This window comes from Amblyomma americanum, chromosome 5 (genome assembly GCF_052857255.1).
Source record: "Amblyomma americanum isolate KBUSLIRL-KWMA chromosome 5, ASM5285725v1, whole genome shotgun sequence".
Classification (NCBI taxonomy): Eukaryota; Metazoa; Arthropoda; class Arachnida; order Ixodida; family Ixodidae; genus Amblyomma; species Amblyomma americanum.
The window spans coordinates 41,025,428-41,052,523 of NC_135501.1; the positions used below are offsets into that span (position 1 = coordinate 41,025,428).

The 27,096-nt window shown below is 45.0% G+C and overlaps 2 protein-coding genes across 5 annotated transcripts in view; both read left to right on the forward strand.

The window, feature by feature from the left end:
- The window catches only part of LOC144132405 (uncharacterized), a 273,566-nt gene that overhangs the window by 212,059 nt on the left and 34,411 nt on the right, over positions 1-27,096 (forward strand). The window lies entirely within an intron of this gene.
- LOC144132402 (RNA pseudouridylate synthase domain-containing protein 1-like) lies at positions 18,494-24,161 on the forward strand. 2 transcript variants are annotated; one of them, XR_013314799.1, is made up of 4 exons: positions 18,495-19,146; positions 20,032-20,283; positions 23,438-23,891; positions 23,924-24,161. XR_013314799.1 is itself a non-coding variant. In XM_077664786.1 (3 exons), exons 1-3 carry the CDS (start codon positions 18,871-18,873, stop codon positions 23,813-23,815), a joined length of 906 nt encoding a protein of 301 aa, XP_077520912.1. In that variant the 5' UTR covers positions 18,494-18,870; the 3' UTR covers positions 23,816-24,161. The 2 variants fall into 2 exon arrangements, 1 of the variants encoding a protein (XP_077520912.1); XM_077664786.1 differs by having other exon boundaries at positions 18,494-19,146; positions 23,438-24,161.

Consider the following 27,096-nt stretch of genomic DNA (forward strand, 5'->3'; position numbering starts at 1 on the left):
TGCCGACGGCTCATAAAGCGATAGACGACGGTGACACGCTGGTTTATGGTTACAGCAGCGCGGGAAGAAAAAGTGCGAGTCGGCGCTTAATTGTTTTGTGTGTGAATACGTGTTCTGCGTGTTCCTTCATTTTTGTGTATTTTTCCCGCGCTGTTTTAACCACGAATAAATACAAACTCGTCCAGACCGTGTCCTTGTAAGCATACCCGTTGCGTCTACATTCCCCTATGCATGACGGTCACAACTGGTGGCGACCGATATGCGTGGGCCGCGGTGTGCTCACCGAAGCGTGCAGTGCCAAGGAAGCCGCGCCGCATGCGATGGTATCCGTCAGCAAAGCGATACGCGAAGCAGTCTGAAGCGTACCATATGTTTACTGTACGCTGTGCGAGCGATATGTCAACTGCGTGCAAGTTTTCTCCGATATGGACCCAGTGGATCGACCGACCCGCGCTGCTGTCTCGATCGAGTGCTGTTGTGCGAGCGTAAGGACACATAGCCGGGTTTAGGAGGCGCAGTGTTAGGTTTAAAACATTTGCGCTTAAGGGTGGTGAAGTGTAAGGCCATGCCTCTGTAAGATTGAGGTTACCTCGCAACTTAACGTTTACCGAGATGCCGAGTCGACCCTCGCGACCACCTCGCCGAGTTGCACTTTCTTGCATTCAGCTGATTAAACGGATTAATGAAGTCCAAAATTTGTATTTTATTGGACAATTAAAATATGAGCTTTAAAAAGGTTTGATACAGCATAACACTTATTACAAAACATATCTTGCTACCTGAAGCAAGCAAAATCTTTTAACAAAAGTGATAACACATGGAAGGAGAACACACATAAAAAGGATTCAACAAAGAAGACCAGAAGAAGAAATGCACAACTGAATTAGATCACTTTGCAACCATGAACCATTCGAACAGAGAGAGTAAAACATATATAGGAAGGCAGTAAATGGGGGCTTTGAGACAGGAAAATATTTGTGGACCGATCTTGCCAAATTGTGTGAAAGCTTTCATTTCTCAGTAGTTGTTTCTGCATCACAAAGTTGATAAAATTTAAGCGATGCAAATGCAAAGTAATTGGAGCACTGCATGGAAGTGACTTGAAAAATTGGTAACATTTGTCGCAGCTAGTGGAAAAAGTGAATCATTTTCCTCCCTTCTGCTTCATGTATTCCTTTCTGTAATATATGTAAAGAAAGAGAGCACCCTGCTGACACTGTTTCTATTGTTGCATTGTTGTATTTGACTCTTATCTTCCTAGCCTGAAACAGTATAGAAATAGCATAGTTTTCTGTCCAATTTTCTGTTCTGTTTGTTGTGTACTATGTGGTACTTGTGTGCACATGCTGTTTTATATTTGTCAAAACCACGAGCCAACCAACATAGTCTGCACACAAGTTGGGCATTTGAGCTGTGCACAACTAAGGCATGATGACAGCTAAAGAATGTTTAATATAATGTACAAATTGCAGCTGGTAGAATGATAAGGTTGTCCTCTGTATGCATGAATGTACCAAGTGCATGTGGAAAAGTGTTTTCATCATTTAAGAACATGAATTTGTTGCAAAACTTATATGCTAGTGCTTACTCTGTTGCTGCATGCAGTGGGATGATCACCCCCTTTTGACACTATTACTTTGAAAGGCCAAAATCACCTTCAGTTGTGTTGAATATCTAGAACTAAAATTGTAAGTATGGTACACTAATTACTCTCTTGATTATTCTGGCTTCTATAGTATGAAAAACATGCACTCCATATTTTTTACAAAATACGAGATACTTCAGTCACCGTGTACCCTAAAGGACAGTAGTGCAGGCACGCTGTAAAGAAAGCTCTGGGAGACTGCTAACTGCAAGCCCCTATTCTTGAACATCAGTGACCAATAGTACATGTCCATCTGTGAACCTACAGCATATAGATTCATGAACAAGAACTAGCATTTGCGCTCTGGACATGTACTGATTTTACTTAACTGACTTCTTTTTTAAAATGTGCGTATTGTTCATTTACCACAAAAGACGAAAATCTGATTTTAGGAAGCACGTAATTTCTGGTTGATTCAGTAGCAGTCAAGCTAAATCAAAACCCTGATTACTCCTGAAAAAACTGACAGTGACTGCCATCAAGCATGAGCCTAAGTCGGTGGCGTACATGACACATTCACATTAAAAAGCTATTCTTTTCAATACTCAGTATGACAGGTTGTAATGTACTCTAAACTGTGAGCGGCCGTTTGAATAGAATTTTATTCTGACAAAGTCAGACATGCAAGTCTGTTACATGTAAGATTCTTATTCAGCTCATATTGCGGCAGCAAGCTGCAGTGTCAACATGAAGCATGGGACACCTATGGGCGGGACCCCTATGGGCTGGTTGCATTCATACTCTACGGTAAATTAAAACATGTGCTGACGAAAACCAAGTCTGATTTTTGAATTCTCACTGTCGCATCAGTCACTGCCCCTTGAATTGAGTTATTTTTTTAAACATCTGCCGGACCTGAGCAGTGTGCAGGCTCTCGGTTGCCTGCTTGCCAACATGAAACAAGCGCATGTTGATGTAATTTTCTGCAACACTTCTGACAAGGTGTATGTAATGATTGTCGAGTGGAGAGTTGTCGAGCATGTGCTCATGAAGTTCATTGAAGAGCTCTCTACCGTGGAATGCGTAAAGAACCTCGTGGAGAAGATCAGCGAGTAGTGTTCTTGATGCCAATTTGTTCAGGCGCACTGCCGTCCTGATCACCGCCTCTGATTTTTGACAGATCTTCAGTACACTTTCTGATGGGTATTTCAGCCCTCCTATGCTTTTCCTCTTAATTAGTGAGTAAATGTTTCCTCGTTCTGTTGTGAGTAGTGCACTTGTGCAGTGCTCACAAGTCAGCTTTGCAGCCAATTTATGAGCTACATAACCTGCCATGTAAGCCACAATTCGGCCTCCACATTCACTGATGTAGCCTGGAGCTATGATGTAGTCATGGTCTGCAGCTGTTACCTGAGACTGCTCAACAGCATCACTGTCTAGAAGTTGCCTCCTTGGTGCAGATATATTCAAGACCTCAGAAGAAATAACTGTTGCACTGCTGCATGACAATATGGAGATGCTGTCCAGGCTCAGACAGTTGCCTGTTGATACATCAGCCAGTTCACTTTGAACAATCACTTTTTTGAAGGCAGCACGAAACTGCTGTGTAGTAGGGTTGTCATTATGCCCGCCATGTGCTCGAATCAGGCCAAAAAACAGTTCCAAATGGTCCTGGCAAATTTTGTGGGCCGGAATGTACTTCAGCACTCGTTTTTCAGTGACAAGAAAATGAAAAAGACTAATCAGGCTTTGCATGCAGATGATAAAACCTAAGAAACCTGTCTTTCGGTTTGTTTCAATCATTCGTCTTCCATTTGCAGACTCCTTCAAGGAAGAGAGGTAATGGGTTGTGGTTTTGAACATGCCTTCGAAAGCTTCAATGTTCTTTTCATTTATAGGTTTCTTCCAACCTTTCTGATATGGGTGTCTAGAATTTAGGGCATCAAATGTCTCATTAATTTTCAACAAAAAATTCTCTGTTGCCTGTGTGCCAGAAAAACCTTCCAGGTCAAGTTCCTGCACTCGGCTAGTGCTGTCGCAACAGAAGTGCTCATTACTTGGGCAGCAAGTCTAACTTTCATGGGCTGCCGCTGCCACTCAATATGAGCTCTGCGCAACTTGTTAGCCAAATGTAGGCCTTCTTTCTGCTGCACAGTATGCAGCCGCTCAATATGCTCCCATGACACTGTCCTTCCTTGGTGGTCAATAAAGTACCTCTTGTGTGCCAGTGCATTCCTCACAAGTTTTAGCATATGGCAGGGATCCAAAACAGCTGCCACTGGTTCCTGGGTAGCTGGGTGTCGAAAGGTTGTTTTTAGGTCTCCCACATGTTGGAAATCACACCCAAGCTCTTGCAACATAGCCAGATTTGCGGGCGCCCCGTCACAAGTGAGTGAAGCAACCATAGCTCCAGCATCATGTGCCTTATGAAGGCACTGGGTGACAAGGTTAGCCCTCTGTGTTCCAATTAGGCCATCAACTAGGAAGTACCCAAGGGGCAACTTCCATCGCCCATTAATAGCCACAGCCATTATAACGAATGCAGCCTTTGCTTGTGGCAAAGAGTTGCTGTCAATGCCACTGCCAAAGTCAACAAACCCTTCAAAGTTGTGTTTGTTCCACTGGATGTTTTGCCGAATAGCCATTTCATTAACCACGAGGCTGCAAACTGTTCGGTGCCCCTTGCTTGCTGTTTCAGCACACTTCATTTTTAGTGCATTGAAAGCTTCTGTTGAAAGTCCTGCCTGGCCATCAACAGTCTCATACCATTTTCGCAGAGTTCTGGGATGTGGGAGGCACGTGTCAAAAACTTTCCTGACATACTGATAGGCTCGTGGGGAATAGAAATTTAAAGTTAAGGCAAAAGTTCTCAGTTCAGGGGAGTACTGCTTTGGAGTGCCAATTCCACCATGCTTTCCGACTTGTCTTTCAAGTAGGTGCTTATTTACTTTAACCAGGCCATCTAAAACAGACACTTGCTCTGTCAGGAGGATATTCTCCGTAGTTAAAGCTGATAGAACAGATTTTAGTTCCGCATTTTTCTTTTGCAGTCTCCGCCTTGTTTGCTGCAGCCTTTTTATGCTTTTTCTTGACTGAGCATGCATTGCAGAAAACCATGCAGCCCTTGCTCTCAAGTAAGCTTTTTCGGGTGTGTACTCCTATGAAGAGAGACAGAAAATGCAATGCATCATTAGAACAATGCACACCCAAGCCTTGCATACCACAGTTACAACAGTGTGCACATATAAAACACAAAGCACTCTGAATGTTCCATTAAAAGAAGAATGAAGGAGCTCAGTTAATCTTCTCGTCCTACTTTAATATCAAAGTGTTTCACCTCTGATGGAAATGCTCAGCATGCCATCACTCACAACGCACTGAAAATTCACTTGATCATCTTTTTCTCGCACATTGTACCATAGCAACAGATCATTTGCCCTGTCACATATTTTACCAGCACCTCACCTCGCATCAAGCCGGTAATGCCTACAAGGGTAACCCTGTTTTTGTCCACATGGAAAACTACAAAAATTCACCTGTAACCTTAATGATGAAAGAATGCAATGATTTACCTTCCAGGATTGCCATGATAACAGAGTCTTTGTTATTTCAGTCAGGATCACTTTCTTATATGGATTCCTCACACTTTCAGTAACAAAATTTGATTTCTCAGATGACTAATTCGCAGCTGCTGTTTATTTTTTCTTTGTGAATTTCGTAAGAATATTTACTTGGCAATGATGTTTCTCGACTTGCACCTGAGTGCCGTACCTACGCTGCTTTTTTTTGTTTTTGAAACAATTTTGTTCCGCTTTGAGTCCCCCCCATCTCCCCCTATGTAATGCCCCTAGTGGACCCTTAGGGTACTTGAATAGATCAATAAATGAAGCTGTGACTCACCGATTCTCCTCTGGTAGATGGAGAGGTGTCCAAGAAGAAGATTCCATAATGTGCTCCTCAGCTTGATATGCAGGCCACTCACACAATTAAAAATTTATTGGTTTATTGATTCATCATTGCATACAATATACCATGCAGATCAGTTAGTAGATATTAGTAAAAATTGCGACGGCGAAATCAAGCTAAGTCCATTCACACAGTCTGGGTGCCTGCACATGCTGTGTTAAAGATTATGCTAATAATGCATGCTGTGGATGGGTCACTCACGCTATCAAATACGCTCTTGGCATATGCACAAGCATTTGACATTCATGGTGTTGAATTCTGCTTCAGAAATAGGCACATTTGACAGGTTTATTTACCATTGCTGGCCTCCTTCTTTGTGGCGTCCCAACAGAGGCTGGGGCGGTTGGCAAAGTCGGAAGTTCCTGCATAAGATAAACTGTTTAGTAATGCAGCTCACCTTAGAATGCCTGTATTCCTGTTCTCCTCCGCCATGCATCAAGGCATAAGAAGGAAAGCAGGACATGAGGCTAATCACAAAATTACTCAGCATGCCCACTACTGGGCCACGCAACAGCTTCAGTGCATATGTACTCAATGCCTTTCGATGTCACTGCAAAAGAACAACGCTTGCACATTGTTAAACTCATATCACCTAGCATGTTAAGGTAATGTTATATGTCTACACATTTTATTTTTATTATACACTCAAAGTGTTGCAGAAATAAAGCAGGGTTAATAGCACAACTGTGTAGAAGCGTGAATACATACAGCTTTAAAAATTATTGCATTAAATTTTGTGTCGTGCAATCTCCTTTTCTGAATGCCCACTGGAACTGACGTTAAAGAGGTTGGCATGTACCCATATAAGAAGTATTTCATAAAAACTTATACAAGGAACAACTGAAAAAGAAGAAAACATGACAGTACAAATTTTTCATGTAGCACGCATGCCAGTTTGCACCGAATACTTTCTACATAGCTGTCAATGACCTTGTCCAAAATCAGTAAAACCAGTTTGGAATAATGTGAGAAAATTTTGTAGAAAAGATATCACTGACCTGGTGGAGTATGTCTTGCATAGCCAAATTTTTCTTGATACTGACAGATTATTTGTAGTGGAACTCTGACGAGATGACTATATTGATTTGTGTAACGAACATAAGCAATGAAGGCACATGAAAGAATATTGTGGCAGTTACTAATGTGCTTATGTGGTTCCACAAAAAGGTACCATCCTATATGAAGGATCTTTGCAGAACCTACTGCACTCTGCTACTCTCTCCGGTAAGCACGGGGCCTGACAAACAACTGCAGGTTCTACTGCACTTTACATTGCAGAATTGCAACGACATCTTACCTCATGCAGTGAATAAACCTGGATGGAAACCACACAGGACGATATGAAACTTACTGGTGTAAGTTGAAAGGCTTGAGATGGCCCTGGCTGAATGTCCAGCATTGTGGCCACATCCATAGATGCCTGTAAAAAAATTTTGTTCAGGAGAAATGTGTGTGTACCGAGACATAACAAGCGTTCAGTTTTAAGCACCTAGTGAAAAGTGGAGAAGCATCACACTACTAGACCGTTTTGAGTTATGTCTGAAGGAATAAAGATATGACTGGTGTGCTGAGGTGGCTTGGTCAAAACTTCCTCTGAGCCTGCGCCAGAAAGCTTTCTTTTACATAAAAATTCACCCGTTTCGTGACTCGTGCTGTGAGATAAACTCAGACACTGTCAATCTTCTAGCAGTTGCTGTCACAAAATGGTATATCGTAACATACCTGTTGTGATGGGCCTGGTAAAGTTTGCTGGCTTTCAGTGACATCCATAGCTGCCTGTGAAAAAAAATTTTATTCTTGAGAAATATGCTTCTACCAAAGCATAAGATGTATTCAGTTCTAAGCAACTACTGAAAAATAGAAAAGCATCACACTGCTAGGCTGTGTTTTCAGTTCTGTCAAAAGGATTATAAAAAATGACTAATGTGTTGAGGCGATTCAGAGAAAACTTCCTCTGAGCCAGTGCCAGGATGCATTCTGTTACAGAAATCTGTGTTTGGTCGCTCGTGCTGCGACATAAACGCAGACACTGTTGTTCTTCAAATTGATGCAGTCACAAAATGGCATATTGTAAAATACCTGTTGTGATGGGCCTGCCAAAGTCTCCTGGCTTTCAGCGACATCCATAGGTGCCTGTAAAAAAAAAATTATTCTGGAGGAATGTCATCATCGTCATCATCAGCCTGACTACGCCCACTGAAGGGTGAAGGCCTCTCCCATGTCTCCAATTAACCCTGTCCTTTGCCAGCTGCGGCCACCGCATTCCCGCAAACTCCTTAATCTCACCCGCCCACCTAACTTCCTGCCGCCCCCTGCTACGCTTGCCTTCTCTTGGAATCCACTCTGTTACCCTTAAGGACCAGCGGTTATCTTGCGTTTGCATTACGTGCCCTGCCCAAGCTCACTTCTTCCTCTTGATTTCAACTAGGATGTCATTAACCCATGTTTGTTCCCTCATCCACTCTGCCTACTTCTGCTTTCTTAACGTTACACCTGTCGTTTTCCTATCCATAGCTCACCGTGTTGTCCTTAACTTAAGCTGAACCCTCTTTATTAGCCTCCACATTTCTGCCCCATAGATGAGTACCGGTAAGATACACCTGTCGTAGACTTTTCTCTTGAGGGATAATGGTAAACTGCCATTCATGATCTGGGAGAACCTGCCATATGCGCTCCACCCATTCTTATTCTTCTAGTTATTTCCCTTTCATGATCTGTATTAGCGGTCACTACCTGCCCTAAGTAGGCATATTCTCTTACTACTTCCAGCACCTCGCTACCAATTGCGAACGCTACCAATTGCGAACCCACCATTCTGCTCTGCCTGTCTAACTCATTGATCACGCTTTGCAGTTCTTGTCCTGAGTGGCTTAGCAAGGCAATGTCATCAGCGAATCGCAAATTACTCAGGTATTCTCCATTACTCTTATCCCCAAATGTTCCCATATCAGGCCGCGGAATACGTCCTGTAAACAGGCAGTGAATAGCATTGGCAAGATCGTGTCTCCCTGCCTGACACCCTTCCTTATTGGAATTTTATTGCTGACTATATGGAGGACTATGGTAGGCGTGCAATCGTTATAAATATCTTCCAATATTTTCACATAACACTCTTCCACACGCTGATTCTGCAGTGCCTGCATGACAGTTGAGGTTTCCACTGAGTTAAATGCTTTCTCGTAATCAATGAAGGCCATATATAGGGGTCGGTTATAATCTGTGCATTCCTCTATCACTCACTGATAGCGTGAACATGATCTATTGTTGAGTATCTTTTACGAAAGCCTGCCTAATTATTTGGTTGATTAAAGCCTAAGGTTGTCCTGACTATTAGCGATTACCTTAGCAAATACTTAGTAGGCAATGAACAGTAAGCTGATCGGTCTGTAATTCTTCAAGTCCTTGACGTCTCCTTTATAAAGATAATGTTAGCATTCTTCCAAGCTCCTGGTCACAAGGCATTGCATATATAGGATGGCTAGTTCTACTAGCACAATCTCCCCTCCCTCCTTCAACAAATCTGCTGTTACCTGATCCTCACCAGCTGCTTTCCCGCTTTTCATTCCTACTAAGGCTTCCGTTACTTCCTCTTCTCTTACTGCTACGGGATGTCCCATTGCTGTGCGCTGCGGCTTCTCTCATTAACGTTCTGATTGCATTGGCTACTGCATAGATTTGTGTCTCTTTGGCTACTATTTGATATCTTATCCATATTGCTAATGATATTGCCCTCTTTGTCTGTTAACGCATACATCATGTACCAAGCATACAAGGTGTTCAGCTTTAAGCAGCTAGTGAAAGTTGGAGGTGGAGCATCACACTTTAAGACTGTTTTGAGTGCTGTCTGAAGGGTTAAGAAATATGATGACTAGTGTGTCATGGGATTCGGATAAATCTTCTGGTGAGCCCGTGCCAGGAAGCAGTGTTTGTAGCTCCTACTCCAACATATACACAGCCACTGTGATGCTTTGAATAGCTGTACTAGTAGTCACATAACAGCGCTGTTTGAAAATACCTGTTGCAGTGGAGACGCTGGAGATGTGTGACTTTGTGTTAGTGCTTGCTGGGCGCCATGCTGAGCAGTGGCAGCAACAGCTGTGCCATCGCCTGGCTGCTGTGAAAGGGGTTCCTGCTGTAAATGAATAATGAGGTGCATCACATGCTCGCAGTGGAACGCCAGCCTTAGCTAAAAAGATGCATGTAATTCAACAGACAGATGTACCAATTTGAGACTGTCAATATGGAACACAGCCAGTGGGCGAGAGTGCACCCATTTCTTAAGAAAGCAACAGCAGAGAAATGCATTCATATTTGAACAGCGCAATAAAACAACGGGACACAACGAAGAAAGGACACCACAAGCGCTGACTTGCAACTAGATTTTTAATTCACGTCCAAGCATCTTAAATACTAAGAACGCCAAACACAAACAAGAGGGAAAAAAACCAAAAGAAAAATGACACAAAGCTGCTAATCATGCCCACAAAGGTGACAATCAGCACGAGCGCGAGACTACACATCTTGGCCGGATAAAAACATCATCTCTTTATCAGTTAGTGTGGCAGAAGGATCACTAATGCAGCTATCAGGTTCCAAGCGGATGTGAAAAGCCTCCAAAATTTCCCGCGTTAGGCTGTCATTATGTTTTCCTAGGATGACGGTGTTAGACAACAGAGGGGTGCAAGTACCTTCTCTCCAGTGGCGGGCAAGGTTACAAGAAGACCCATTATCTCGGGACCTGTGGTGCTCACTAAGACGAGCGTTGATGCAACGTCCTGTCTGGCCAATATAACTCAACCCGCAAGTGCACGGAATCCTGCAGACAACCCCCACATTACAGGGCACAAAAGGGCTCTTATGGTTGGTCTGACAACCCCCAGTCTTTTTCTTTGCGGTTGTTGCCTTAGCCTTCTCTTCCACCTGCCTGCAAACACCTCTAAGTTTTTTAGGCGCTGAAAAGACCACATCAACATCGTATCTCGCTGCAACATTCCTCAAACCATGTCCCACACCATGCGTGTAAGGCACCACCACAAACTTCTTTTTTTCCCTTTTTGGCTTATCCCCGCTCTTGATCCATCTAAGAAGCTTATCGCATTCCCTGGAAATCACATGAGAAGGGTAACCGCTAGATTTTAATCGGCCAACTTGACGCAAAATACTTTCATTGATTTTTTCAAGACATGACTTGTTCATGGCAGATTTCAGGCTAGAAAAAACAATGCCATTTTTTACCAGTTTTGTGTGGCTTGATTGGTAATTTAGAAAAGACTTGGTAGAGCGAGGGAAATATTCCCAACACACATGACGCTCTTCCAACAACAGTCTTAAGTCCAGAAATTGAAGTACATCTTGTTTAGGAAGTTCAGTCGTGAAAGTTAGTCCCATCGCGCATTCTCTGAAAACCTTCAGTACATCTACCACGCTATGCGTCAAGTAACCCTTCTTCACAAAAACAATATAATCATCGACATACCGAAAAATCCTTAGAACCAACCCGTCACATCTCCTGTCTATGGATCTGTCTACCCTGGCAAGGAAGATATTGGCTAACACAGGTGCTACTTTAGACCCTATGCACACTCCATCATTCTGCGCAAACGATTTCCCTTTCCATTCAATGACAGTTGAACGGAGGTAAAAAGACAGAATCTCTAAGAAGCTCTCAAGGGACACACCACATCTAGCAATAAAATCAGTTTCATTGTTGTAATCAGCGATGCACATTTTTACACTTTTCATGAGGTCATCATGAGGTAGAGAATAATATAGGTCTTGCACATCAATGCTGAAAGCATCACACCTTCCCGGGTTATTGGATTTTTAGGAAGTCAACCATAGCACCGGAATTAGAGATGTGAAAAGGATACTCAATTATCAAACACGACAAATGCTTTTGAAGATAGCTAGACACGAAGAACTGCCAAGTGCCGTGCTCAGACACGATAGATCTGAAGGGAACATTGTCCTTATGCGTCATTGCAGAAAAGAAAACCTGAAGGTGCGATCCTTTTGCGCTCTTAACAGAAGCCGCGAGGCGTTGCAAGTTGTTCTCTTCCAAAAGACGAAGGGCACTTGCCTTGACTTTGTTAGCTCTGAAAGTTACGGACTTGAAGTTCTTCGTTAAGGCTTGATGCGCTTTTTCTTCAAAGGTGACAGCAGGGAGAACGACGAAGCGCCCTTCCTTGTCGGCGACCATTATCCTGAGACCACTAGATGCAGCAAAGTCAACGAGCTTTTTCATGCGGTGGTAATTCCGTGGTTTCTCTTTTGTTCTTTCGAAAACTTTGACACATTCCGAGATGCATTGAAACTGACTATCTTTGCCTGCCAACCGGGATATTTTCTTTGACAAGGCAAGATTCTCGGTAGCTTTCAACTGTGGCTCAAATGCAAACTTCGGTCCCAACCTGAGAGTTGCTAGGTGTTCTTCCGGCGTTGGCCGATTAAAATCTAGCGGTTACCCTTCTCATGTGATTTCCAGGGAATGAGATAAGCTTCTTAGATGGATCAAGAGCGGGGATAAGCCAAAAAGAGAAAAAAAGAAGTTTGTGGTGGTGCCTTACACGCATGGTGTGGGACATGGTTTGAAGAATGTTGCGGCGAGATACGATGTTGATGTGGTTTTTTCAGCGCCTAAAAAACTTAGAGGTGTTTGCAGGCAGGTGGAAGAGAAGGCTAAGGCAACAACCGCGAAGAAAAAGACTGGGGGTTGTCAGACCAACCATAAGAGCCCTTTTGTGCCCTGTAATGTGGGGGTTGTCTACAGGATTCCGTGCACTTGCGGGTTGAGTTATATTGGCCAGACAGGACGTTGCATCAACACTCGTCTTAGTGAGCACCACAGGTCCCGAGATAATGGGTCTTCTTGTAACCTTGCCCGCCACTGGAGAGAAGGTACTTGCACCCCTCTGTTGTCTAACACCGTCATCCTAGGAAAACATAATGACAGCCTAACGCGGGAAATTTTGGAGGCTTTTCACATCCGCTTGGAACCTGATAGCTGCATTAATGATCCTTCTGCCACACTAACTGATAAAGAGATGATGTTTTTATCCGGCCAAGATGTGTAGTCTCGCGCTCGTGCTGATTGTCACCTTTGTGGGCATGATTAGCAGCTTTGTGTCATTTTTCTTTTGGTTTTTTCCCTCTTGTTTGTGTTTGGCGTTCTTAGTATTTAAGATGCTTGGACGTGAATTAAAAATCTAGTTGCGAGTCAGCGCTTGTGGTGTCCTTTCTTCGTTGTGTCCCGTTGTTTTATTGCGCTGTTCAAATATGAATCAATACCAACTCTTCCAGTTCGCAGCTTTGAGAAATGCATTGTTAGTACAGCAGGTCTACCATATTTTTGAGAAGGGAGAGTGGGGTGTCTCTCCTCAGGCTCACCCAGCTATACCCCATGAAGTGTGTATGGTATGTGTATGAGGAATTATATACGCAGAACTGCCGTATCTGTATCATAAGGGAGCTAATTATACTCATTGGCATCCACCCAAGCGCAGCTATGCGGCTAAAGGAAAGCTATAAATTGTTTCCACAGAAACTTCGCAAAAGAAAACGGGATTTCCCTAAACATTTGGCCAAGCTTTCTGCCTGTGTTTTGTCTTTTTTTCTTTGTCTCATGCTTCCCTTTTCGCTTATGTGTATGACATTTACCGTATTTACTCGCGTAATTTGCGCCCGCGCATAGATTGTGCACCCCAAAAAGTTTCAAACTTTTAACCCGATAAAAAAAAAAAAACTGCTCGCACATTTTGCGCACTATGCTGAGCCAGACCGCCAGCATGTACGCGGGTGCGAACTGTGCCGTTTACCCGGCTTGCTCGCGCTGGCGGTCGCTGTCCCGGACGAACAGTTGCGCGCGCGCCCGAATCCAAAACTCTACCGTACCGTTTGCTATAGACCTTTTCGGCGGCTCCTAGCCGTCATGGTTGCCAGAGCGCGCCGACGCGCCGCAAACCGGATATGCACCCGAGAAACTTCCGGTTTCCCCGTAAGGCGAGCGCGCGCGGATGGTTTTTCTCGGCCCGTGTGTTGCTTGCGTCGTGCGGGTACCAGTCATGCTCGTTGCAACATGTTTTCAGCGGAAAAAATGTCTCATGTGACACCATCGCGACGTGGACCGTGTTGTTGTGTACGAGGCTGCAGCTTGCGGCCTGGCACCAACCTCCTGTCGGAAGTGCGCGCTTTTAGGTTCCCTACGTTCCCTATGGGGGCGAGGGGTGCCAACCTTTTTTTTAGGACGTGTTCGGATAACTCGCTTGCGCGTAAATTGCGCACCCTCTTTTTGGAGCCCTAATTAAAGAAAAAACGTGCGCAAATCACGCGAGCAAATACGTACGGTGCTCTATGCCTTATGGAACTTCTTTGTGATTTCCTTTGTAAACGAACTATAGTTTTAAGGAATTACAGTGCTCTCTCAGTGACACTTCCCAGGTGCTATGGCCGAGATGACAACAAAAAATGCACCGCCTACTGCTAGGCGCAAACATTTGCACACTACAAGTAATAATTAAATAGAAATGATGCCCCAAGGAAAACTGTGGTGTGCTCGATGCTCTCTTTTTTTTATTTTCTTCTAATGATGGAGTGCGTAAGCTAATAAATAAATAAATTATCATGTACAGTAAGCAGAATTTCACCAGAGCCATTATATATAAACCGCAGCCAGTTTAGGAGTATAATGACACAATTACTTTTTATCAGTGCGGGAGTACTGTAGCCGCGCTACTCGATCATAACGTCTAGCTAAAGCCATTTATTCACAAATCGTTCTATTTCTTGCACGAACACCTAAAACATCATATTGAACGCATGCTTATGCAGTCAAGTTATAATAAAGCACATTCTCAATAAGAGCATTTCTTTCCAATCTCTTGAGAATGTATAGAAGGTGGTTCCTCACCTGAAGGGGGACGGCATCCGCACGTATACGAACTACGAGCGGCGACATCCGATCGAAGTGCTCGGGCAGGAAATGTTTTGAACATACGCAGGTCCATTTTGCTGGCTCCCAGTCTCTTTGGCCTGGTCTAACGGCCTCAGTCCACTGCCTCCTTCGCTCTGGATCTTTCGGAAACCTGTCTGAAAACAATACTATTCACTGCACTCGGACAAAGAGCCACCAATAAGGCCGGGGCGGTACGAATACCACGTTCACGCCGTGTCGTGCGTTGTGTTCTGCGAGCATGCATTTTACTCACTACGCAGTCAATTAAATACGAAAACAAAATGCAGTATACTTACGTGTGGAAAGTGACGCCCGGTTCTTGTCCTGGCGTGCGCGACCGACACCCAGGAGCGCAGCAGCTGGGCATCGCAGCGTCTTTGTTGTCAATGGGAGCAGAAGTCTCACTTTCCGCCGTGTCTGACAGCTGCCGACAGCCTGGCGCGGCGCGAAATCGTCTGCTCGCGCCGCTCGCGTTGATCTTCGCGGCGCTCGCATGCCATTGGCTGAGAAAACGGCCAAGTGTCATGGCGGAGCCCTCGCTTCCGGCTTCAAAAAATGTGACGTAGCAGCCTCTCCTCTTTTCCTTCTTTCCTCCATGATGTCCACCATAATTCGACCATCTTGCGGCCGTCTCAAATTATGGCGGCCAAATGGGGCATTTTCAGCAATGGCATCATTTCCTTTGCGTCACTAAACGTCATTTTGACCTCACTGAATTATGCTTGTGTATCACGTGAATCACGTGACATTCCTCCAGCCAATCACATTCTAGGAAGCAACCCTCGCAGTACGAACTTGTTTTTCTCAAAATTGCTAAAACGAGCCAAGTGTTTTCTTCCATGCCAGCTGTAGCTTCGTTTCTCCTCCGTAGACATTTAAATTTACCAACCCGGCACAAAATATAACTGTGCTAAAAATCAGTCTTCAAGTAGACGTCCCGCCGCGGTGGCTCAGTGGTTAGGGCGCTCGACTACTGATCCGGAGTTCCCGGGTTCGAACCTGACCGCGGCGGCTGCGTTTTTATGGAGGAAAAACGCTGAGGCGCCCGTGTGCTGTGCGATGTCAGTGCACGTTAAAGATCCCCAGGTGGTCGAAATTATTCCGGAGCCCTCCACTACGGACCTATTTGTTCCTCTCTTCTTTCACTCCCTCCTTTATCCCTTCCCTTACGGCGTGGTTCAGGTGTCCAACGATATATGAGACAGATACTGCGCCATTTCCTTTCCACCAAAAAACCAATTATTATTATTAAGTAGACGTCATTTTGACGTCCCGGCAAAAAGCTATTTCGAAGCCTGATGGTTTCGCGCCACAGATTTAAAACTCGTGACTTGCACGTGATCGCTCAATGAGCCAATCAGAGAGACAATATGGCGGCGAACGGCGGCCATGCGTGTCGAGAAGTCGAGAATAGGGCCCCTCTGGTTGTAGCAGTCACTGCCTACATCCGGGCGGTGGCTCAAGCCACCTAGCCATGTCTTGTGAAATTTTACTCCCGTCTTGCTTGCCACCAATCAGATAACCTTCGCTTGGTTACTTCTAACCTCTTAAAATCCACTGTTCCCTTCATTATCCCGAAACTCCAATGCCTTGGGTAAATCAGCCCCGCTGCTTTCCACTGTAGGGTGAAGCCTTTTACAAAAAAGTATCAAGTGTTCAGCCGTTTCCTCCTCCTCTCCGCACGCAATGCACAAAGTGTCTATCTCCTGGTACCTGACTCTATACTTCTTAGTCCGCAAAACTCCAGTCCTGGCCTCAAACAACAAAGAACTTCCCCCACAATTATCATAGATATTTTCTTTGACAATTTCCTGTTTATAGGTCCGGTATGTTCCCAGCATCCCTGTTTTCCACAAAGCTCTCTCTGTTTCTTTAACCTTTTTCTTAACCGATAATTGCTGATTTGCGCCCTTACTGCTGTCCAGATATTTGCTTGTCAATTTTCTAGTTCGCTTTCTCCATTTCGTGTCAACATTCTTTATATACTGGTATCTGAAAACTTTCCTAGCCCACCGCTTTTCCTCCGTCCTTCTCAATCGTTCCTCAAATGCTATCTTACTGCTAGCCTCTCTGCTCTCGAAAGACGCCCATCCCATATCACCCTGTACCCCCTGATTTGGTGTATTGCCATGTGCTCCCAAAGCTAACCTCCCTACTCCCCGTTGCCTAATTTCCAGCCTTGTTCTGTGTCCTTGGTCCCCTTTTCTTCTCGTTGGTATTTTACAAAGTTTTGGTTTCTTGTGCAATTTCAGCCATCTGTATGTTTTTTATGACTACTGCTTTTTCCTTTTGATGCCTATTGGGCACTTGCGATGCATTCTTGCTACTAATTTAATTTTTGTTGCTCGCGGTGATGTATGTCTTTTAGTTACGTTTTGCCCTGTATATTTATAATTGTGTTTAATTTTTGCCTTGTATCACGCGTTGTTTTTAATTTATTCTTCCTATTTGCTTAATCTATTGTTTTGCCCCCCTTACTCAATGCCCTTCTGGGCCCTGTAAGGTATTTTGAATAAATAAATAAATAAATAAATAAATACACAGGACCGCATTACCGAAGGTCAGGCTAGGGACCATCACCCCTTTCCAGATCCCTCTTACCACATCATACCTATTGTAATTCCACAGTGCCCTATTTTTCATGACAGCTGCATTCCTACTAGCTTTATTCATTGCATATTTTTCATGCTCTGTCAGATACTCAACACTGTTATTTATCCACACCCCAAGATACTTGTACTCATTCACTACTTTTAGCACGAACTCCTGTATTCTATGCTCGCCACCCTCTTCATTAAATATCATGACTGCAGATTTTTCCTTACTATATTTGAAGCCTAATCTATCTCCCTCTGTACTGCATATGTCTAACAACTGCAGGTCTTCCTTGTTGTCAGCCATTATCACTATATCGTCCGCGTATATTAGTCCCGGCAATGTCTGTTTAATCAATTCCCCTTGCTTGAAAAAAGATAGGTTGAAGCCTAGTCCGCTCCCCTCTAGCTTGGTCATCCAACCCTTGCAGGTACGACATGAACAACAAAGGGGACAGAGGACATCCTTGTCTAAGCCCCCGCTGTATCTCTACAGGCCCTGATACATTTTTTCCCATTTTATGAGCACTCTGTTACCTCTATATATATCTTTTAAAAGATTAATTACTCCATTTTCCACATCCAATGTGCCCAGTATGTCCCACAAATGCTCCTGAGTAACGTTGTCATAGGCTCCCCTAATATCCAGAAATGCTAGCCATAAGGGCCTATGTTCCTGTTCCGCAATTTCTATACACTGTGTCAATGAAAATAGATTGTCATCCAACCTCCTTTGTTTCCGGAACCCATTCTGTAGTTCCCCTAACACCCCCTCGTTCTCCACCCAAGCCTGCAGTCTATCCTTTATAATTTGCATCACCACCCTGTAAACCACAGATGTCACTGTTATGGGATGATAGTTACTTAATTACGTCTGCTTTGTCCCCCTTTCCCTTATATATCATGTTCATTCTACTTAATCGCCATTCATCGGGGACTTTCTCATCCACTATCATTTTGTTCACTACCTGTATTAGTGTTCTACTGAACCATCGCCTCCTTTAGGAAGATGCCTGCCGTGTGCGCCAAAAACCTGCTGCTCTTACCTTCCCCTTTTTATCCTTTCCACTTGAAGTAGTAGCTAGCGGTCCTTGTGGCGGCCGCTTGCAACATATGCGCGCATGCGTACATCACCGCGCGGTTGTGGCGCTCCCGCACCGTAGCAGACGACGTCTCTGCGCCAGACGGCGCCTTCCGCGTGTTGTCGGCTGTTTAAGCAAACGAAAACAAAATTGATACGTGCAAAAAAACTTCGTTACAAGTGGCCAGAACACAACGACTTCGCTTAAATACAACTGAACAGACGGGTCGCGCCGCGCTTGTCGAGCAGCTAGAGCAGCGCCGCCGATGCCCGCTACTGGCTGCTACCGCCGCCGCACCTCACCCCCCTCCCGCATTGGCGCAGATAGGGAAGTAGCTAGCACCGTCCGCAACTTAGCGACGCCGCAGGCATCTTTCTAATGACTGAACTTTCGACTGGACGTGGCTATGAACTCGACTCGGCTACGGCCAGTGCTCAGCTCGGCTCGGCTACAACAATTGGTGCAACCTGCCGCGCGTCTGCTCTATGGCTCTATTCAAGACCTCAACCGCGGTCGAAGTAGAGCTTGCTGAGTGAAGTTGATTCGCTTCAAGCGAAGTTTAAGGTTAATGGGCCGGTCTCGAGGCGGAATTCGGGGAAGTTTTAAGCCGTGAGGTGGCTGGTTGCGAGGTTGGACGCAGTTTCGGTGCGCGTGGTCTGTCGTATCGAGTCGGTTGCAGCGAGTGAGTGTGCCATGGTCGTCGCTGGTGCGGATGACGGCGAGCGGGCCTTGCGAGTGCTGTACCGCAGCGCGCACTTCTTGGTCGTGGACAAGCCGGCCGACCTGGTGATCAACACGCAGCGGGCGCACGAGCACCCGGTGACCGTGGAGACGCTCCTGCGGCGGCAGCTGCCCGAGCTCGTGGACCCCGGCGTGGAGCACGGGTTCCGCTTCTGCCACCGGCTGGACTTCGCCACCAGTGGGGTTCTCTGCCTGGCACTCACGCGCCTCGCGGCGCGGGCGGCGCAGGTGGGCCGGATCGGGGCAGTTCGCCATCCCCGGTTTGGATGTAGTGTGTGGCGAGGAGCAGAACCGCAAAAACTTGACTGAGGCAGCTGCGACGACACAAGGCGGTTGCAGTCCCGTCCTGTTTTGCGGTTTTGCAGCTCACGATGTCCTACGAACTGGCCTACAACCAAGTCCTTTAAGACGTAGTGTGTGTCTGTTCGTATGCGTGGGAGCAACCAGTTGAAAAGAAAGAAAGGCGTCACAACTCGAAAGGGGCTGACGATTTGTACCCGCCGCAGTGGCTCAGTGGTTAGAGCGCTCAGCTACTGAGCCGGAGTATATCCGGCTTCGAACCCGACCGCGGCGGCCGCGTTTCGATGGGGGCGAAACGCAAAGGCGCCCATGTGCTGTGCGATGTCAGTGCACGTTAAAGATCACCAGGTGGTCGAAATTATTCCAGAGTGGCACCTCTTCCTTTCTTCTCCGAGTCCCTCCTTTACCCCTTCCCTTACGGCGCGGTTCAGGTGTCCGCTGAGATGTGAGACAGATACTGTGCCATTTCCTCTCCTCATCAACCAATTTTCAATTTTCTGATGACTTGTTTAAGTTAGGCACAGGTCTAATTAAAGGAAGCCCGATCAGGTTCCATACGAGGCCAGAGAGAGAGTCAGTTCAAATAATTAAGCCTAAACCGGAGGTTTGAATGAAGGGAAAGCCAGTTTCAGACCCCAAAGTAAAAAGCTTGTCTCTGAAAATTGCGGGAGCCCTCCATTACGGCACCTCTTTCTTCCTTTATTCTCTCAATCCCTCCTTTATCCCTTCCCTTACAGTGTTGTTCAGGTGTCCGCCAAGGTCTCTCTGTGTCAACGTTTTCGGTACATTTTCATTGTGGTCCGTACCTTGCAGAAGGCGTTTGGGCCCCCCCTGCGATCAGCACGCAAGTGTTATGCGGCTCTGCTCGAGGGACACGTCGCCCTGACCTCTGGCATAAGGCAGCGTGGCATAGAGATCGACCTGGCCGTGGGCGAAGACTCCAGGCAGGGCCACCAGCACAAGATGTGCCCCGCCAGCGAAGAGCACTGCACCAACGCCCGGGAGGCCCAGACACGACTGCTTGTGCTGGGATGGGGGATCTTCCACGGACGACCGGCCACTAAGGTCTGTCAGTCTCTCCACTGATCAACTGGCAAAGTCAAATTGTTTGACACTACTAATTCTTGTACCGTTCGCTTCGACACGGAGAGGAACGGTCTGGTGGCACATAAGAACAATTTCTGTTGTTGCTTCTTCACTAAAGTTTGAAATTTCTCCCACCAGAGAAAAACTACCAAGAACAAAGAAAAAGGTGTGCTTCTTACTCATACTTATGCGGTAATCATTCGCTTAATGCAGATGATGTATTGCCTTTCATATATGGTACCTGTACGAAAATAAGCCTTTGGAGTACGCTGTTCTTTTCCTCTGCACAGGTAATTCGCTTGAGCACAGTTTTCTTCCCCCATGGTCAAATGTTTGGTTCTGCTGCAAGTAAAAGTGCATGCATTGCTTCTTAAGGGACAGCAGCTGAAGCTCGTTGGTAACACATGACTGAAGACAGGATAAATATCTCTTACAAGAGGGAATTACGAAGCATAGCTACAAACCCAACACAGCTGGTGACAGTTTGCGTGTGACATGCCCATCTTGTCTGCATCTCTCTTCACTTACCACAAGCTCTAAAACTTATACCTGATGTTGCCCTCTGCAGCATTGCCGTATGTGTAAATAATTAAAAATACAACTAATGAAAGAAAACAAAGCGGTGCTGCTTGTCGCCATGCAGAAAATGGCCAAGTAACTGAAGGGAAATACTCTTCTCTGTGCATCCCGTCATCAGAAGTGCTTTTTAACTTTTGCGCTGGCATGTTTATTTGTCAATGTGTGTAGCACAGAATAAAAAGTAAAACCTGTATGGCTAGAGCATTATGAAATCAAACCAGTTCTCTAGGTTACTTGAAGGTGCACCAAAGAATGTTCCGAAAAGATTCATTTTCGCTTTTATTTTGTTTTTTGGGGCTTCCATGAATAAATAGTTCAGTGACAGACAACACTGCCCCACATTAAGCACATGGAAATAAAAATATGCACGAGCTATTTGCTTTTGCCAGACTCAACCTCGTCACTCTGCAATGGTAATTGAAAATACAATAATCCGTGAAGGTGCCCAAAGTAAGCTAAAAAAAGGGGGGGTCCGCAAGCGATGTTCACTGCAAGAGGTCAATTTAAGCTGTTTCACAGTGGAATGAGTCACTGACCTGTCAAATCAACGGTTCGGTCCTAGACTCTTTCCCCAAGTATTTCACTCCAGAAGGCCGAGCACAAGGCCAGGGGAAATCTTATACCGATTAGAAAATCTACGGGTACTTGGTGGCACTGGGTTTCAAACCCAGCACCTTCCAAATGCAACGCAGATGCTCCACCACAAAGGCACTGCTTCAGTTATAATAGTGTGCTTTTTCGACTCAACAAAAGTCATTTTTTGACAAAACTGCTACATATTTGTGGTTCAGAGAATATATCACTGAAATATGCCCGAAGCAATCAGACTGTTTTCTCCTGTTCTGCTCCGGCTGTGCATAGTCCGACCAGCAACCTGGATATTTTTGAAGATCGCTTCGCGTATTACTCTGCCAATGGCAGCTATGTCGGCTGACTCCTCCTACTCTCTAGATGAGTTAGAAAAAATAAATGATGGGAGCCGGGATGTTTAATCTGATTTATTAGAAAAATAGCCCACACAGGATTATAATTTGAAGTTTCTAAGAGTGCTTTCAGCATGTAGATCAAGTTCCCACAATAAAAAGAGGAACTCAAGCTCCTCTTTAATGCACCTTTAAGAGTTAACACTGCAGTCACTTGTTCACGCACTTTACCAGAGTTTGATGCCTGTTGTGTGCACAAGGAAATATGTGACTTGCTCTGTTGTGTTTCAGCCTTATATATGTGCCATTTTACTCTCTTCACAGTTTCAGAATGTCTGTTCGTCAAGATGGAATGTGTGCATATTTCCTGACATTAGCTCTTTAACTCCAAGATTATGTCTGGAAAAGTAGTAGGAAATTTCTCATTTTATATTCATATTTTTTCTGTTGTCATTGTGATTGCAAAAATTTCATTGCGTGTATGTTTTTTATTTGCATTGAGCAAGGAAAAGTATGTTCTCGGAGGCAACATTCGCACCACAGATGGACAGGTCATGACTGCAATTGTTGCCTAGTACCTGTTTAAATATATGTCTTTCTTCTAGCGCGAGCAAACTCCAAGAAAATCAAAACAAAAAGTTACAGTGTGCACCGCAGAAGACTGAGGTGGATTGTTAGTGTTTATGCATGTCCATACATAAGTACTTCTTATAAGATGTCAGCCTTTTCGCACTATCAAAGTTATTTTATTCTGTGTAGCGTATGAAACGCATGTTGGACTCAGTTTCACAGACACATTTAACGTGTTTATCATCTGAAATGCTGTTGAAAAATTGCTTGTTTCTCAGCTGCATTGTCGGCAGCACTGTTTCTTATAGTGCTGCCATTTTTAGATAACCTTTGTAGAGTAAAACCTGCATGCCTAAAACCAAACCGTCTTTTTCAGCCACCTGGCATTAAAGAGCACAAACCTAAATTGATTGATGAGCCTGGTTTGTCTCTGGGAGGCTAAGCAAAAGAGAACTGAGGAGTAGGAACTGCCTTTGACAATATAGGTATTATATCCCATGAGGGGTACAGCTTTAGCATAAGGGTTTATGGGTTATGCCAGTGCACTGTGTTTTTCTCTGTCAGTATTGGCTACTCAAAGGCACTGTGAATTAATTAGCTGGTGAGCTGGGCCATTTTGTAAACTTTTTTTTTGTCTTCTTTCATGAGAATGTAGACACCAACTCCGGCTTGAAAAGCTCCATTTTACGCTGGAAAGGGAAGAGATTCCAACTGGAGATATCTCGAAGTGGAAATTTTACAGCTGGAAGTAAAATGCTTGTTCCAGCTCAGCTGGACATGAATTCCGGTTTTGTAATCCGGCTGTAAATTGCATCTTCCATCTGGATGCAGGATGTTCCATCTGTGATTGAATGGTCTCCAGCTGAACGGCACGATTTCTAGTTCCATAAGCTAGCTGGAAATGGAAATTTTTCTCATCCGAGCATTGTGCTTTAGGTATGCTTTGTTTGAGCCTTGAACTGCTTTTTTGTTATGAGCTCTCCCGTGGAATGACTGGATTGATGTGCTGGGTATATGGGTGAGCTGCACAGCTTGCATTTAAACGCAGTGCTCCCTCGCAGGTGGCACTGCAGCCGGTGACGGGTCGGCGTCACCAGTTGCGAGTGCACTGTGCTGCGCTGGGCCATCCTGTGGTGGGCGACACCACCTATGGTGGCACCGAGGCCGCAGAGCACAGCCGCATGTACCTGCATGCTTGGCGGCTCTACCTGCCCACCCAGCTGGCGGTGGTCGACGTCAGAACGGGCACTGAGCACCCCTTTGGTGGCCACCACGCCTGGCGGAGTGTGCCGGAAGAGGGTGCTAGTTGCAGTGCTGCCACTGTGGACGACGTCTTTGAGCTTTTCAGCAGCTCTGAATCTTTCGTACCATGGAAGACCTCCGAGTTGGAGTGCCCTTTCAGTCGAGTTTGTCAGCCTGAATGCTTTTCTGATAGGTGACGGGGCAGTTTAGTGAAGTGAACGGAGTGATCTGTGGACTGAGTGTGAGTGAGACAAATGAGTGATCCACTTGTAGGCAAGTGTGTGAACTTTACAAGTAAGTTGTAGGCAAGTGTGTGAACTTTACAAGTAAGCCAGCTGGAAAAAAGATGAAAACACGAACTAAAGAAGGACACTGGACAACTGCTGGCTGAACCCTGCACATTGTTCAAGTGTGCATGTGCATTTCTGTTAACTATTTCGGAACTGCTAAAAGAAGTGACTCATGTCAGAGTTTATGTTGTATAGCAAGAAATGAATTTGTAAAAGTGTTGGCTTTAATACAGGAGTGCTTGTTGCTGATTTAGTTGATGCTGTTTGCTGAACACCTGGAAACACCTAGAAAACATTCAGCCCCAACGGGTAAAACACAATGCTGGCACAATGGGCAGATGCTACTGTTAGCATGGATTGTTCAGATGTTACTGTTAGCATGGATTGTTTTTTACGGTGGAAGTTTTTATAGGAAGGTTCTCCCACATTTTTGTTGAGCATTTTCACTCTCATGCCTCTACAAACACAGCAGATGTGCAGGTGTTTGGGTAGAGCGTGTGTGCTGAAGGAAGAAAAATTGGCCCCCAATTTACCTGGTCAAGCTCAATGCAAGTTAGGTGCAGTAGCACATTTGCCCCTGCTTAGGGGTGATCACTTGTACTGATGCAGAGGAAATGCGAAAGCATTCGCTTTAGTGTCTACTGCCGCATGTCATTCTATTGCTTCTCTTCAGCGCTTCCAGCCGCCCCAGGACTCCCAGATATTAATGAATGTAAAGTAGAGAATTCCACATACGTGGACATTAACGCTATCGCGTCATACCCTTAAAGCAGAGCTTAAATGTCCGCACCAGTTTTTGTCTTATTTTAGATCTGTAACAGTGAAAACACCCACACAGATCATGTCACTAAAAAGGGGAACAACACAAACACAGGACGAGGTAGAGATGGACAACGCAGGCGCTGACTAGCAGCTGAAGTTTATTCAAAGATGTGCACACAATAAGTAGTCTTAAGGCGAGTTACCAGCTGATCAGTCAACGTCAGGGGCGGTGTAAAGGGCTGAATAAAAGTGATATAGTTATACAATTCATAAAAGCGATAAAATTACACAATTTTATGAATTTATGAATTGCTTTTATGAATTGCACATATTTATCGCTTTTATTCGGCCCTTTACACCGCCCCCGACGTTGACTGATCAGCTGGCAACTCGCCTCAAGACTACTTATTGTGTGCACAGCTTCAAATAAACTTCAGCTGCTAGTCAGCGCCTGTGTCGTTCATTTCTACCTCGTCCTCTGTGTGTACTGTGCCTCTTTTTAGTGATGTTGCACCAACTAGCTCGCAGCAGCACTCTCGCAGGTCGTGCGCATGAAAGGCCTCTTATGAATGGAGAATTTGAAGGCGCCCTGGAAATCCTCCTCTTCAACAATCACGAGAGACAACACCATCACTCTGGCACTTTGCAGGGGACTGTCGTCCTGCCAAAATCACTTCCAAATTCTTGACCAAAACAGAAAACATACAAGATGCAATGCCTGATCTTTCCTGTTGCCCTCGATCTCCCCTACATTGTTCTTTGAACCAAGCCTATGGCAGTGCTGCTGTGTTCACCCACGAGCGGAGCAGTGGTGCAGGTGCAGAGATAGGGCAAGTTTGATCAGAAAGTGGCCAGTTTCTTGCTGAAAGTGGATAAGACGCTCTGGAACACGTCTCGATGCACTCTGTGTAGGTGGGCAGCTCTTGCTTATAAACTATATTTGCAAAATTTTCATGCCACGTTTTTCTGCACTGCTGTTCTGCCAGAGTAAAGGTCATTTGGTCCCCAATTTGTCAAGTTTGGCAGTCCTCGGGTAGCTGATAGATTGGTCCAATATGCTACATAGCTACAGGGTTGCCGTTGGGCGCATTTTAAAAGGAGCTTGAGCTAAATGTAGCCACAAGCAGCCATGCCATTTAATCTTAGCGCCAGATTTGTAGCCAAAGAGATCGGAAGAGATATTATGAATACAGCTGTTATTATAGAACAGTAAATAATAGCATTTTGAATCCACACAAAAAACAAACACAACAGCACAAAATTTTGGCAACTTTGCTTGGTCTTCAAGCCACATGTACTTTGAAAATAAATTATTAAATGTCCAGTCTGCATAGGCAGTGATCTTACAAGAGTAATTCTGTCACATGCTATTCAACTCGGTAAGACGTTGAAGCTGTTGTGCTTTTAAGCCAAAGACCAAACTTGATTCATGGAACCGCCATTAGACAGTCCATCTTCATTTTGTTGTGCATCTGTTTTCTGTCAAGTCCACACAGGAGAACAAGCGCAGCGGTGGCCAAGTGGCTGAGCATCCACCTCGCATGCGGGAGGTGCGGGGTGCGATCCCCAGTGCCGCTGGATACCCACCGGTGGTACAGTGGGTGCAAGCTTTCCCTGGCCTGGTGCTCAGCTTATTCAGGGTGAAATGCTTGGAAAAGGGTTTTTGACCCAACCTTGAGAAGTCAAAAATACCTTGTGCCATGGCACTCTTTGGCCATAGATGCCTTTGCACCATCCGCTATTGTTTTTGTTATACATGAATGACATTACCGTTGGCATATCATCTTTCATCCGATTGTTTGCGGACGACTGCGTTCGGTATCGCGTTATGAAAGGTCCCGATGATTATAATGAACTACAGAAGGATTTAGACAAGGTTGCAGAGTGGTGTGATAAATGGGGCATGAGTATAAATCTTGATAAAACTGTGCAGATGTGCTTCACGAGACAAAGGTCACCAAATGTATATACATATAGCATTAACGGGACAAATCTTGCATCCGTGCACGAATATAAATACCTTGGGGTGTACTTGACCCCTCAACTATGCTGGCACCGTCATGTTAACTATATAATTGCTAAGGCGTATAGAGTTCTTGCTATGCTACGTAGAAATGCGAAGTGCTTTCCTTTAGAAACAAGGAACCTGCTTTACAAGACTAACATAAGACCAATACTGGAATATGCTTGTACTATCTGGGACCTGTGGACTGCGACAGACATAAAGAAACTAGAAAGAGTACAAAGCTTAGCAGCCCGTTTTGTGGTTCAAAACTAAACTCGGTATTTTAGCGCATCCCAAGCAAAGGAAACATTAGGCTGGAATACTCTTCAAAATCGTAGAAAAACATTCAGATTAAAATTTTTGCACAATATATATCATTCTAAAACCGGCCTCAATCGTGATAGCTACATAAGGCCACCGG